Source organism: Dama dama, chromosome 24, assembly GCF_033118175.1.
Source record: "Dama dama isolate Ldn47 chromosome 24, ASM3311817v1, whole genome shotgun sequence".
Classification (NCBI taxonomy): Eukaryota; Metazoa; Chordata; class Mammalia; order Artiodactyla; family Cervidae; genus Dama; species Dama dama.
The window spans coordinates 61,553,772-61,566,034 of record NC_083704.1 but is presented as its reverse complement, the minus strand read 5'-3'; the positions used below and the strand labels follow the sequence as shown (position 1 = coordinate 61,566,034).

The 12,263-nt window shown below is 55.1% G+C and overlaps 1 protein-coding gene across 1 annotated transcript in view; it reads left to right on the top strand.

The window, feature by feature from the left end:
• C24H3orf20 (chromosome 24 C3orf20 homolog) overlaps positions 1–6,031 on the top strand; it is a 50,023-nt gene extending 43,992 nt beyond the window's left edge. Inside the window, exons 15-16 of the mRNA XM_061127601.1 lie at positions 5,183–5,317; positions 5,935–6,031. Coding sequence (XP_060983584.1) covers positions 5,183–5,317; positions 5,935–6,031 — 232 coding nt within the window. The remainder of the gene's footprint in view (positions 1–5,182; positions 5,318–5,934) is intronic.
• The last annotated feature ends 6,232 nt before the right edge of the window (positions 6,032–12,263 follow it).

Sequence of the window (12,263 nt, the reverse complement as noted above, 5' to 3'; positions counted from 1 at the left end):
CAGTTTTAAAGCACTCAGGGGAAAAAGGGAATGGAATCTCTACCAGAAGATGTTGCCATAACAACAGTTCCTACTGTCTGTATCTGTGAAACAAATTACCCCAGCTTAGTTGTGTGAAGCCAGAGAATCATTTGTTATTGTCTCTGACTGGGCTCAGCCCGGTGGTTCTTGCCTGGGGTCTCTTGTGTCTTGCAGTCAGACCTTGACTGGGGCTGGGGTCCTCTCAGAGGCTGACTGTGACAGAGTCTAAGACTGGGCGTACCCAGGGCATGGTCAGGGAGGGGATGCTGCAGGGCTCCCGGGAAGGCCCCAGACTCCTACAGCCCTGGGGGGCGGGGCCGCCTGGGGCCGGAGGCCCAGGCAGTGGGTGGGAAGTGGCTGCAGGTCTTGGTGTGTGTGAGGCCATCGGAGGGCTGGGAGCCCTGCCGCACGAGCCCTGGACCCCCGCTTTCTTGTCTTCACATCCTCTGCTCAGGGCCAGCACAAAGGAGGCCCTTGGGAAGTGTCTGTTGCATGAAGACCGAGGGCTGATTTTGTCCCAGGGCGTCAGAGGCTGGGTCAGAGCAAGAAGAGGCTGGCACACAGGGTGTCTGCTGATCACCGGCCACCTCTGCACATCTGCAGTGGTGGGAGAGCCCTCTCTCCAGAGGCCACCCCTTTGCAGCCTGAAAGTCAGGCCACTCGGTCAGTTTCTAATCAGCGGCCGCTTGCCCAGCCTTGCGCTTGGCCCTGGGGATTTGGAGGTGGACAAGACCTGGTCTACACTACCGTCGCTCCTCCGCAGGGCCGGAAACCGCCGTGAGAGGGAGTGAAGAGCACTGAGCATTGGAGAAAGCACCCGATTCCCTTCGGGACGCCCACCGGTAAACAAACAAGCAGGAAACAGCAAGTGTCGGTGAGGATGGAGAGACGTTGGAGCCCTGATGCAGGGTGCAGCCGTGTGAAAACCAGTCTGGAGGTGCTTAAAATAGACATAGAATCACCGTACAGCCCAGCAGGTCTACTTCTGGGTATGCAACTAAAACAGCTGGAGGCGTCTCAAAGAGAGATTTGCATACCCTGTTTGTAGCTCACTGTTCCCAGTATCCAAGAAATAGAAGCACCCCAAGGCCCATCGATGGATGAGTGGATGAAGAAAGCGTGGTCTGTCTGCACAGTGGAGTATATTCAGCCTTAAAAAGGAAGGAAATTCTGACACCTGCCGCAACATGGATGAACTGGGAGGCTTATTTCATTGTGAAGTGAGCCAGACACACGGCAGATACTCTACGACTGCACTTTTGTGAGGCCCCTACAGCGGTCAGGTCCATAGAGGCAGAGGGTAGAGCGGTGACTGCCAGGGGCTGGGGGACAGGGAGGTTTGTTTAACGGGGAAAGGTTCTCCTTTGCAGGATGAAAACGTTCAAGAGATCTATTGCCCAGCGATGTGAACGTACGTCCTGCTGCACCTCACACTATTGAACTGTACACTGAACAACTGTCAAGGTGATAAATTTTACGTTACACACTTTTTACCAGTTTTTAAAGAGGGGAACGGAGATGCTCGGTGGGTGCTTGCCGCAGTGGGGAAGAAAGGGCGTGTTTTCCTCGGCTCATGGGCTCCTGGGGGCAAGGGCTGGTTTGGTCTCAAAGCCCCCCCTTTCCACTCCAGTAGTACCAGGCCCCGTTCTCCCTCCGGCCACAGGATCGTCCCCTCCCTGCCCCACCGACCGGTCCACATCAGTCCCGCAGCCCGCACTCACAGGGTGAGCCTGCCTTCCCTCAGGTCTCCTGGGTGCTCCGTGCTGCGGCTCCTTCCTCCCATACAGGCCCACCAGGAGGGAGCCCCCCGAACCCCTCTGCACAGCCAGCCAGGCTGAGTGGAGGCAGGGAAGGAGAGGCACACTGCGGGCATGGCCCCAGCTGTCGTCTCTGACCCCCAGGACAGGGCCACCTACGCACGGCCCAGTGAAGGCTCCTGGCCCAGCACAGAGAGCCCCAGCTGGGAGCCAGGGCCAGCCTGGAGACCAGAGACACGCGGCCGAGAGTGAGCCTCCATCCCCGGCAGCCTTGCACTCAGCACGCGTCCGCGCCGGCCCAGCCCGCTCCTCACCCCCTCGGCTTCGCTCTGGCATGCTGCGGCTCTGGGGTGGGGCTCAGGCAGTGGCACAGAGGGCTCGGCGAGTGAGGGGCCCCCACCGCGGGAGGGCTCAGCGCCGGGGGACAGCAGCTGGGTCAGAGGACAGCTGGAAGGACGCAGGGTGGTGCCCTGGGGAGGTGGCGCCTCGTGAGTCTGAGCTGCTGCCCTCTGGGTGTTTGGCAGCTGCTCTTCCTGCCGCCCTCACGGGGCTCGGGGAGGCCTCCTTGTGGCCACAGCAGGCTGCGCCTCTGGCAGGCCCTGCGATGCGTGCCCGTGAGCAGAGGCACGCTGGGCTGCAGAGGCAGCCAGGGCCGGGCAGTGCCACAGCCCGGGGCAGGAAGGACCCCCTCCCCCAGGAGAGAGCAGTGAGGTCCTCCTGGAAACACCTAGAGGTTCCAGGTGCTGGGTGCTCACCCCCGCCCTGGAGTGGCGGTGGGGAGTGATGGAGGCAGGGCCACCAGATTCCCAGACCGCGGGTGCAGCTGGCAGCCAGGGGCGGCAGTGGTCTGAGCAGGAGGGTAGCCCAGGCAGCTTTGAGGGCAAGGCCGCAGCAGGTGGAGCCCTTGATAGGCCCCAGGCGCTAAGGTCTCCTCAGGGTGGGGTCCGTGGCTGGGGGCGGTGGAGGGCTCGGGTGGGGGTGCCTCCCCGTCAGGGTCACCCCACTCTTGTCGTGACTCCTCCACTGGTCACCCCTCACCCAGGGTCCTTCCTGCTCTGCCTGACTCCGCCTCTCCACTTGGTCCCGCTTTGAGTTCCTCAGACATGATAAGCCACGGCCCCTCCCGGGCACAGGGGCAGGTTGGATGGCGAGGGGGCCCCGCCATGTGTCCAGTGCAGGAAGTCTCAGGAGATGTGCCCACTGGGGTCTGCTTTCCTGCCACCTCTGTCTGTGGTGGTTTAGTTGCTAAACTTGTCTGACTCTGCAACTCCATGGACTGTAGCCCGCCAGGCTCCTCTATCCATGGGATTCTCCAGATAAGAATACTGGAGTGGGTTGCCATTTACTTCTCCAGGGAGTCTTCCTGACCCAGTGATTGAACCCAGGTCTCTTGCATCGCAGGCAGATTCTTTACTGCCTGAGCCACCGGGGAAGCCCTGCTGCCACCTGGATTCAGAGGGCGTGGGGCCAGGGAGGCAGCCCGGCCCCCAGACCCAGATCCACTCGCCGCTGTCGTGGCTGCTGCCACCTGGGCCTGCCCGCGGGACCTGGTGGGGCGGCGGGGAGAGGCCAGTGAAGCTGCGGCTCCGGCCCGGCCGCTGGGCGACGTGTCCGGGAGGTGAGCCCCCTACAGAGGCCTGGCTGGCGAGGAGCCCCTCCCGCAGCCGCTCCATTGGCATGGGGAATGCAGAAGGCAGGCAAGTGCCAGGAGAGGCGGGGCCGGGCAGCGCCCCACACGCGGCATCAGGCAGCCACCTGCCCGCTGCCGGCAGGGAGGAGAGCCCGCGCTCCCAGGACCGTCTCGGAGCAGGGAGGCGAGAGAACGAGAAGCTCTGGGAGGGGATGTGCTCTGCGATGGCATCGTGCTTGGTAAACTGCGTCTGCCCAGTAGAACTGCAAAGCCCACCTAAACTGTCGTGGGCCCGGTCAGCCCGGGAGCGCTGTACACAGTGAGGTGAGATCTGAAAGGCCAAGGCCTTTCCCAGGCGTTGCCTGCCACACCAGCCACGGGGGCCGTGCGCGCTGACGTGCCCCGTGGACTCCAGAGCGTCCTGTAACTCCGCGTGCCCTCCGCCCGGACACCAAGACGGCCTTGGGCTGGGAGCTGGGACAGTGCTCCACAAACTGTAAGGCGCCCGGCACCCTGTGAAGCTCTCTGTTGACCACAAGACACTCGCAAATGCCAGCACCACTTCTCAGCTGACCAGCTCTCTGTGAAGAGTGCGTTTCAGACAGGGAGCACAGTGCAGTGAGCGCCCAGGGACTCCTCGCCAGGCTCTGTAAACTGTAGTGTTCCGTATAAACTGAAGCAGGGGCTTTGTAAACTCTGAAGTGCCACCGTGCATGAGGGGAAGCGCTTCCGGGCTCTGCCGCTTGACAGCGTGCCTACGTCGGAAGAGGTGGAGGGGCCCCAGTGGTGGACGGAGGGGCAGCTGGCAGCGGGCCGGGCCCAGTGTCGGGAGCCCCTCCCCCTCAGCTGTGCCCCCAGGCTCCATCCAAGGAGGGCGCCGTGAAGGGCCGGCCCAGTGCCGGGGAGAAGGCCGCCCCCGCCAGGCCCTCCGCTGATGCTGTCAGGAGGGACGGCCCCCTCCGTTCACGCTGCCATCTGCCCTGGGCCCTCGGGGAGCCCACCGGGGAGCTGCCTCTGCAGGCCGGGCTCCCCGAGGAGAGTGCTCGTCGTCCGTGATGGCTGCAGAGCCTCGAGGTGCGCTGAGGGGTGAGCCCTGACCAGGTGCCGAGCGTGTCTCAGGCCGGAGTCCAGACAGAGGTGTGGCCGCGGCGCTCCCTCCGCGGGCGCCAGGGACGGGTCTGTTCATGCCCCCCTCCCACTCCTGGGGGCTCCCGGGCCGGGCAGCACGGCTGTCCTCACGAGGCGTCCCCCGGGCGTGTCTGCGTCCACACTCCCCCCTTTGTGAGGGCCCCAGGTCGACGAGAGGTCACGCTGCTCTGGTGTGAGTCCGTCTCCACTCATTTCCAAATGAAGTCACGTTCTGGGGGTCCCAGCGGTTGGGACTCCAACCTGAGGATCAGGGGGACGCAGTCAACCCTTAACCCGGTGCACGGGTCCAACTTGCTGGGCCTCTGTGCCTCTGTCCTCTGCTTGCCCCGCGGAGCCCCCTCGGCCGGCTTTTCCAGTGGTCAGCACTGGGCCGACCGATGTGGCGGACACAGAGCTAAGGGCAGGTCCAGCTGTAAAGAGAAGCCAGGGCAGTTGAGCTCCAGAGAGTCTTGGGTCCCAGGGGGTCCTCCCTCCATCCACCTCAGGAGGAGAAGCTCCAGCGCCCATTTTTCTCGGAACCGGAAACTTGACGGGTTGGCGCCGAGCCAGGGCGGCTGGCCCGGGCCCCCTCTCCCCGCGCTGTGCCTCCACTGAGCGCTCCCTCCCCTCCCTGCCTCCCCTGCAGCGTTTTAGCCTCCGTCCCGGGCCTGGAAGACCCCACCTCAGCCAAGAAAGCGGTCTCGGGGGACGTCCAAGGAAGCCTCTCCTCGTTGGCCTTGGGGGACAAGTTGGAGGAGCCCTCCACCGAAGCCGAGAGGAAGTAGGTGGCCACCCCGGCCCGGGGCTCAGGGACCCCCTGTGGTCGGCAGAATGGGTGTGCTTGCGAAAGGGCTCCCGGCTCCACCGCAGGCCGCAGGGGCCACGTGGGGCCAGTGGCCTCGGGCAGGTCACTGCCCCCCGGGCGTGGGTCCTCCAGGAGTCCCGACTGGCCCTTTCTATCAGCACGACATCCAGCTGGCCCTGCAGGCGGCTCCCTGGCGCTGCCGGCAGTGGTCTGGGTGGTGGAGATGGAGGCCTTTGGTAGACTTCTCGGCGAAGCCCCACGGCCCAGGCCCATTGCTCTGAGACTGCCTGCTGCCTCCTGGCAAGAAACATCCTAGGCCTTCAAGACCCAGTGAGCTGGCCGTGGTAACGGTGAAGCAAATCGTGTTCTGCATGAAAACCGCTTATTTCTCATGAAGACAAAAAAGCCAAACTGAGCATCCAGGAAGGTCACAGGTGTCACCAGGACCCCCGATCGGAGCAACACCCAGGGGCCTCAGCTGCGAGGCGGCGGGGCCCGCCCTCCCAGGCTCAGGCCAGGGAGGTCCGGGTGCTGGCAGACCAGCCCACTCCACCCGTCTCCCAGCGCCTGCTTCTCTCTGCTTTGGTTTCTAGAATGATCCAGCCTGATTTGGATCTGCGTGCTCTCAACAAAGCCTGGAAGAGCAATAAGAAGACAGCCACCTGGAAGAAGCAGGCCTCCAAGAAGTGATGCCACCCCCTCAGCCACCTGGAGCGTGGCCTGGACGCAGCCCCTCCCACGCCCCTCCCGGACCCCCGCCCTGCCTCTCCAGCCTCCCACCCCTTCTCTGAACTCAGCCTAATAAACGAGCATGCCGCCAGCATCCGGGTGCGGCCGTGGGACGCGCTGGCTCCTACGAAGCTGGAGGCCCCGACAGCCCTTTCCAGGCCAAGGCCTTAGAGATACAGTGCCTCCCACCCAGAGCTTCCTCTGTGGCCGGTGCAGTCAGCCCAGGAGCCTCCCAGGGAAACAAAGGTCTCCAAGGGGCCGAGCCGATGACACGTGAATCCCAGGGAGGTCTCGGGTGGGACTAAGCTTTGCTTAGTGTGGGGCCAAGTGGCCTTTGCTGGGTGGGGAGAGGCCCAGGTTCTGGCCCAGGTGGGAAACAGGGTGAGAGGAAGAAGAGGTAGCAGAGAGAGAGAGAGAAAGCCAGGCGGGTGGGAGAAGAGACCGGACGGGAGCACCCAAGAAGGCAGAGTGGGTGGGGGGAGGAGAGAAACAAGGCCCGAGGCTGGCTGAGGGGCGGGGGCAGGGGAGGGGCCTGGGGGGAGGTGGCAGGGCAGTGAGGGGCGTACCCTGGCGCCTCTGGCGGCGCTGGGACAGCCAGAGCCCCGTGGCCTCCACCTGCGGGCGTCCCGTGAGCCCAGCCCCATGCCCTTTGATGGATTGGATGCCCCTCCCCTGAGCTCAGAGATGGCAGTGCCCTCTGCGGTTCCGGTTCCTTTCCGGTGGTCCCCGAGTGGGGCCAACGGCACATCAGCTGTGGGTCCACTTGTCACAGGCTCTCGAGAGCCACTCCCCAGCAGGGCGAGGACCCCCGAGGCTCTGCCTTGTTCTGCAAGCCCAGAAGAGACCTCAGGCCCTGGCCCGTGATGAGCTCTACGTGTAACTCCTCACGCTCCCTCTGTGAATAGATGCTGTTTATGTTCAATTCTTTGACGTTTAATTTTTATCCTTTGTATCATTCAAAGGCTTTTTTTGAATTATACATTTGTTCTGCTAAAAATGGATTTGAAATGATTTTCTGTGTTCTTAAGCCTGCATCCTCTGACCTTAAGGGCCTGATAGTTGTCAGGGGTCCCGGGCATCTCACCGCTCCCCCGTCCCCCCCTCCTGAGCACAAGGACACAGGAGGACCAGAAGGCACGGGGAAGCACCGTCAACCCCTGTCCTGGCACAGAGGCACCCTCCAGCCTCCCAGGCGGGACTCTGGTGAAGGTGTAATGGAGACGTTGGCTCACCACGTAACCTCCACCGCAGATCTGCCCGCGGGGCCTGCGTGCTCAGCTGTGCGCTTCAGGGCTGCGTGCCCAGGAGACACACACCTGTCTGTAAAGGGTGGCCCTGGACCCCACGCGGGGTGCTGGCCATGCCAAAATGGGGCCAAAAGTGAGCTGGCGTGAGCAGGCGTGCCTTCCGCTGGTGGAATGGGTAACTTGCCTCTGGTAACTCAACTAGGAAGAGGTGTGGAGACAGGAATTGAATGCAGAAAGTTAGAACCTTTTTTGAATTTAACCTGTTAATAAGGGGATTGTCCAGACATTCAAAGAATGTCCAGTGCTACCCAATCCAGCCGTCTCCTGGGAGGAGCCAGGAAAGGGGAAGCCCCCTTTCTCCACGCAAACACCAGGAGAGGGGGCTACGGCGTCATGCCCACAGCAGTGCCGTCCACAAACCAGGCGTGGTGGGAAGGTGTGAGACTCTCTGAGGAAGTTGTAGCTCTCGTGTGACTAGAATAGAAGGTATTTTCTTCAGGCTTCCTCAGAGAGTCCAGCTGAATGTGAGCTGCTGATCCAAATTCTAAAAATGCCAGCCAAAGTGAGTGACGACATATACCGAACACCAAAACAGCCAAGACTCTGGATACTGGAAGTGTCGGGCAATATAAAGTGAATACATGTCAACGTTTAAATAAACAGAAGGATCTGAAAATGTATGCAAGGACCAAGATATTATGAAACAGAAGGAGACAGGGGCTTCCAGCACCGGTGGTCCCGTGGCTAAGAACCCGCCTTGCAGTGCTAGGGGTACTGGTTGGATCCCTGCTCAGGGAAGATCCCACGTGGCTCGGAGCAGCCCGGCCCGTGCACAACTGCTGTGCCAGACCTGCAGAGCCCGATCTCCTTGAGAGAGGCCCCCGCAGTGAGAAGCCTGCGCACTGCAGCGAAGAATAGGCCCTGCTCGCCACGACTAAAGAGAGCCCGTGTGCAGTGGCAAAGACCCACCACAGCCAAAAGATAAAAATAGATAAGTCTTTTCTTAAAAAGTAAAAAAGAGAGAGAGAGAGATGGACTGATTTTTGCCTCCAGACACAGTGCCCCTCCAATCCCAGCTTTCTGCCAAAGATGCCTTCTGGATCATGGTCCAGGGAAGGAGAATTCAGGCACAGTGCGCCAGTATTGCCGAACTGAGGAGAGAGATGAGAGTTTGGGCAGACAGCGGGGACTGAAATTTGGGTGCAGACTTATCAAAGGGAGCTAGCTATGCAGAGATGGCTCTAGGAGTCTGCATAGAGGTTTCCTTGAATCGCTACAGAATGCTAAACTGCACACGCTGAGGGCGTGGCTTCATGAAGCCCGGTAAAGAACTCCAGGATGGGGAACACATGTACACCCATGGCTGATTCATGTCAATGTATGGCAGAAACCACTACCATATTTTAACATAATTAGTGGCCAATTAAAATAAGCAAATTAATTAAAAAAAAAAAAGAAGAAGAACTCCAGGGCGCCGTGAACCAAGGAGTGGGAGATTCTCAATCAGAAGACCTGGAGACCCCAGAAAAGCCAGGCCGTCGGAATGGGAATAAACTAGTCTTAGAAACAACCCGTGTCAAAACTATAGGGACAGAAAAAATAGGTAAGTGGTTGTCTGGGGGGAGGGGGAAGGGGATGACAACAAAGGACATGAGGGTATTTCGGAAGGGGGCAGTAATGGAATTACTTTATATCTTGATGATGGCAGAGGTTCCCTGATCGTATGCATTTGTCAGAACTCATGCAAGTGTATACCGCAAACAGTGATTTTTTTTTTTTGCTGTATATAAATTGCACCTTAATTTTAGAATTATAAGAAAACAAGCCTTGAAAGGATCAAGGTTCACGTGGATGAACCTCAAAATAATTATGTCAAACCCAAAAAGCCACATATTGTATGGATCCACATACACTAAATATACACAGTAGACAAATCACTGGAGACAGAAAGCAGATGAGTGGTTGCCAGGGACTGGGGGATTTAGCGTGAAGACTCATTGCTTATAAAGTATGGGCTTCTTTATGGGCGTGATGGACATGTTCTGGAGTTAGTGGTGTATGTGTGTAACACTGAATATACTGAAAGCCACTGGACCGTACACTTTAAACTGGTAAAAATTGTGAATTTTACTTTAATTTTTTAAAAAACAGGAAAAATTAAAGACAAATAAATAGAAATACATAATTTGTGTATTAGAAGACTCAGTATTGTTTTTTAAATTTAATTTTATTGAAGTATAGTTGATTTATAATGTTAATTTCCAGTGTACGGTACAGTGATTAAGTATTTTTACAGATTATACTCCATTAAAATTTATTAAAAGATAATGACTATAGTTCCCCGTGCTGTACAGTATGCCCTTATTTCTCACCTAGTTTACACGTGGTAGTTTGTATCTCCTCCTCTCCTACCTCGTATGCCCCTCCCCTTTCCCGCTCCCCTTTGGTAAACTGCCGGCTTGTTTCCCGTGTGAGTCTTTTCCTCCCCTGCGTATGCATTCATTTGTGTTTTCTAGATTTCACATGCAAGTGATACACAGCACTTGTCACTCTCTGACTTATTTCACTAAGCATAATGTCCTCCAGGTCCATCTGCATCGTTGCAGATGGCAGGATTCCGTTCTTTTTTACGGCCGAGTGATACTCCTGTGTGTGTGCGTCTGTGTGTGTATCACACCTTCATCCATTCTTGAGCCCTTGGGTTTTGCTTCCGTATCTTGACTGCTGTAAACAGAGCTGCTGTGAACACTGGGGTGCGTGTATCTTTTCAGATCAGTGTTTTCATTTTTTCCAGATACATACCCAGGAGTGGAATTGCTCAATCATATGGTGTTTCTATTTTTAGTGTTTTAAGGAACCTCCATACTGTTTCACATAGTGACTGCCCAAATTTACAGCCCCACCCACAGTGTACTGAGGTTCCCTTTCTCCACATCCTCTCCAGCATTTGTTACTTGTGGACTTTTTGATGCTAGCTGTTCTGACAGGTGTGAGGTGATATCCCATTGTGGGTTTGACTTGCATGTCTCTATTAGCAATATTGAGAATCTTTTTATGTGCTTAGTATCTATATTCTTTGGGAAAAGGTCCATTCAAATCTTCTGCCCATTAAAAAAATTATTTTATTTTATGTTGAGTTGTAAGAGCTGTTTGTGTATTTTGGATATTTACTCCTTGTTGGTCACATAACTTCTCCCATTCCATAGGTTGTCTTTTGTTTTGTCAATGGTTCCCTTTGCTGTGCAAAAGCTTTTAAGTTTAGTTAGGTCCATTTGTTATATCTGTTCTAATTTCTTTCGCCGTAGGAAATGGACCCCAAAAATATTGCTGTAATTTATGTCAGAGTATTTTGTTTATGTTCTCTTCTAGGAGTTTTATGGTTTCAGTCTTCCATTTAGGACTTTAATACATTTTGAATTTATTTTTTTATATGGCTTGAGAAAATGTTCTCATCTTATTATTTTACGTGGAGCTGCCCAGTGCCACTTTTTTAAGAGATTCTCTTTTCCCCATTGTATATTCTTGCCTCCTTTGTTGTAAAAGAATTGACCGCAGGTGCGTTGATGTATTTCTAGGCTATCTATTCTGTATCACTGATCTCTCTGTCTGTTTTTGTGCCAGTGCCATGCTGTTTTGATTACTGTAGCTTTGTAGTCTGGGAGCGGATACCTCCAGCTTTGTTCTTTTTCATCAAGATTGCTTTGGCAATTCAGGGTCTTTTGTGGTTCCATATGAATTTTAGGACTATTTGTTCTAGTTCTGTGAGAAATGTCATGAGTGTTCTAATGGGATTTCATTAAATCTGTAGATTGCTTTGGGTGGTGTGTGCATTTTAATATTAATTCTTCCAGTGCAGGAGCACAGGATATCTTTTCATTTCTTTGTATCATCTTCGGTTTTTTATAGCTTTCAGAGTATAGATCTTTCACCTCCTTGTTTAAGTTTATTCCTAGGTATTTTATTCTTTTTCACATGATTTTAAATGAACTTGCTTTTTTAACTTTCTCATTCTGAAAAAACAAAAGAAAAAAGATCTTTTTCTGATAATGTATGTTAATCTTGTATCCCACAGCTTCACTGAATTCACTTGTCAGATTGCTGTGGCTAGGACTTCCAGTGCTGTGTTAAATAGAAGTGCTGAGAGTGGGCATCCTTGTCTTTTTCCTGAATTTACGGGCAAGGCTTTCAGCTTTTTACCGTTGAGTATGATGTTAACATCTTGTTGCTGTTGGTCAGTCATTGAGTTGTCCTGATTCTTTGCGACCCCGTGGACTGCAGCACTCCAGGCTTCCCTGTCCTTCTCTATCTCCCAGAGTTTGTTCAAACTCATGTCCATTGAGTTGATGATGCCATCTCAACCTTTGCTGCCCACTCCTCCTCCCGCCCTCAGTCTTTCCCAGCATCAGGGTCTTTTCCAATGACTTGGCTCTTTGCGTCAGGCGGCCAAAGTATTGGAGCTTCAGCTTCAGCATCAATCCTTCCAATGAACTTTCAGGATTGATTTCCTTTAAGACTGATTGGTTGGATCTCCTTGCAGTCCAAGGGACTCTCAAGAGCCTTCTCCAACACCACAGTGCAAAAGCATCAATTCTTCGGTGCTCAGGTTTGTTATGGTCCAACTCTCACATCCATACATGACTACTGGAAAAAACCACAGCTTTGACTAGATGGACCTTTGTTGGCAAAGTGATATCTCTGCTTTTTAATATGCTGTCTAGGTCTGTCATAGCTTTTCTTCCAAGGAGCAAGCATCTTTTAATTTCATGTCTGTAGTCACCGTCTGCAGTGATTTTGGAGCCTAGGAAAATAAAATCTGTCACTGCTTCTAATTTTCCCCCATCTATTTGTCATGAAGTGATGGGACTGGATGTCATGATCTTAACTTTCTGAATGTTGAGTTTTAAGCCAGCGTTTTCACTCTCCTCTTTCCCCGTCATCAAGAGGCT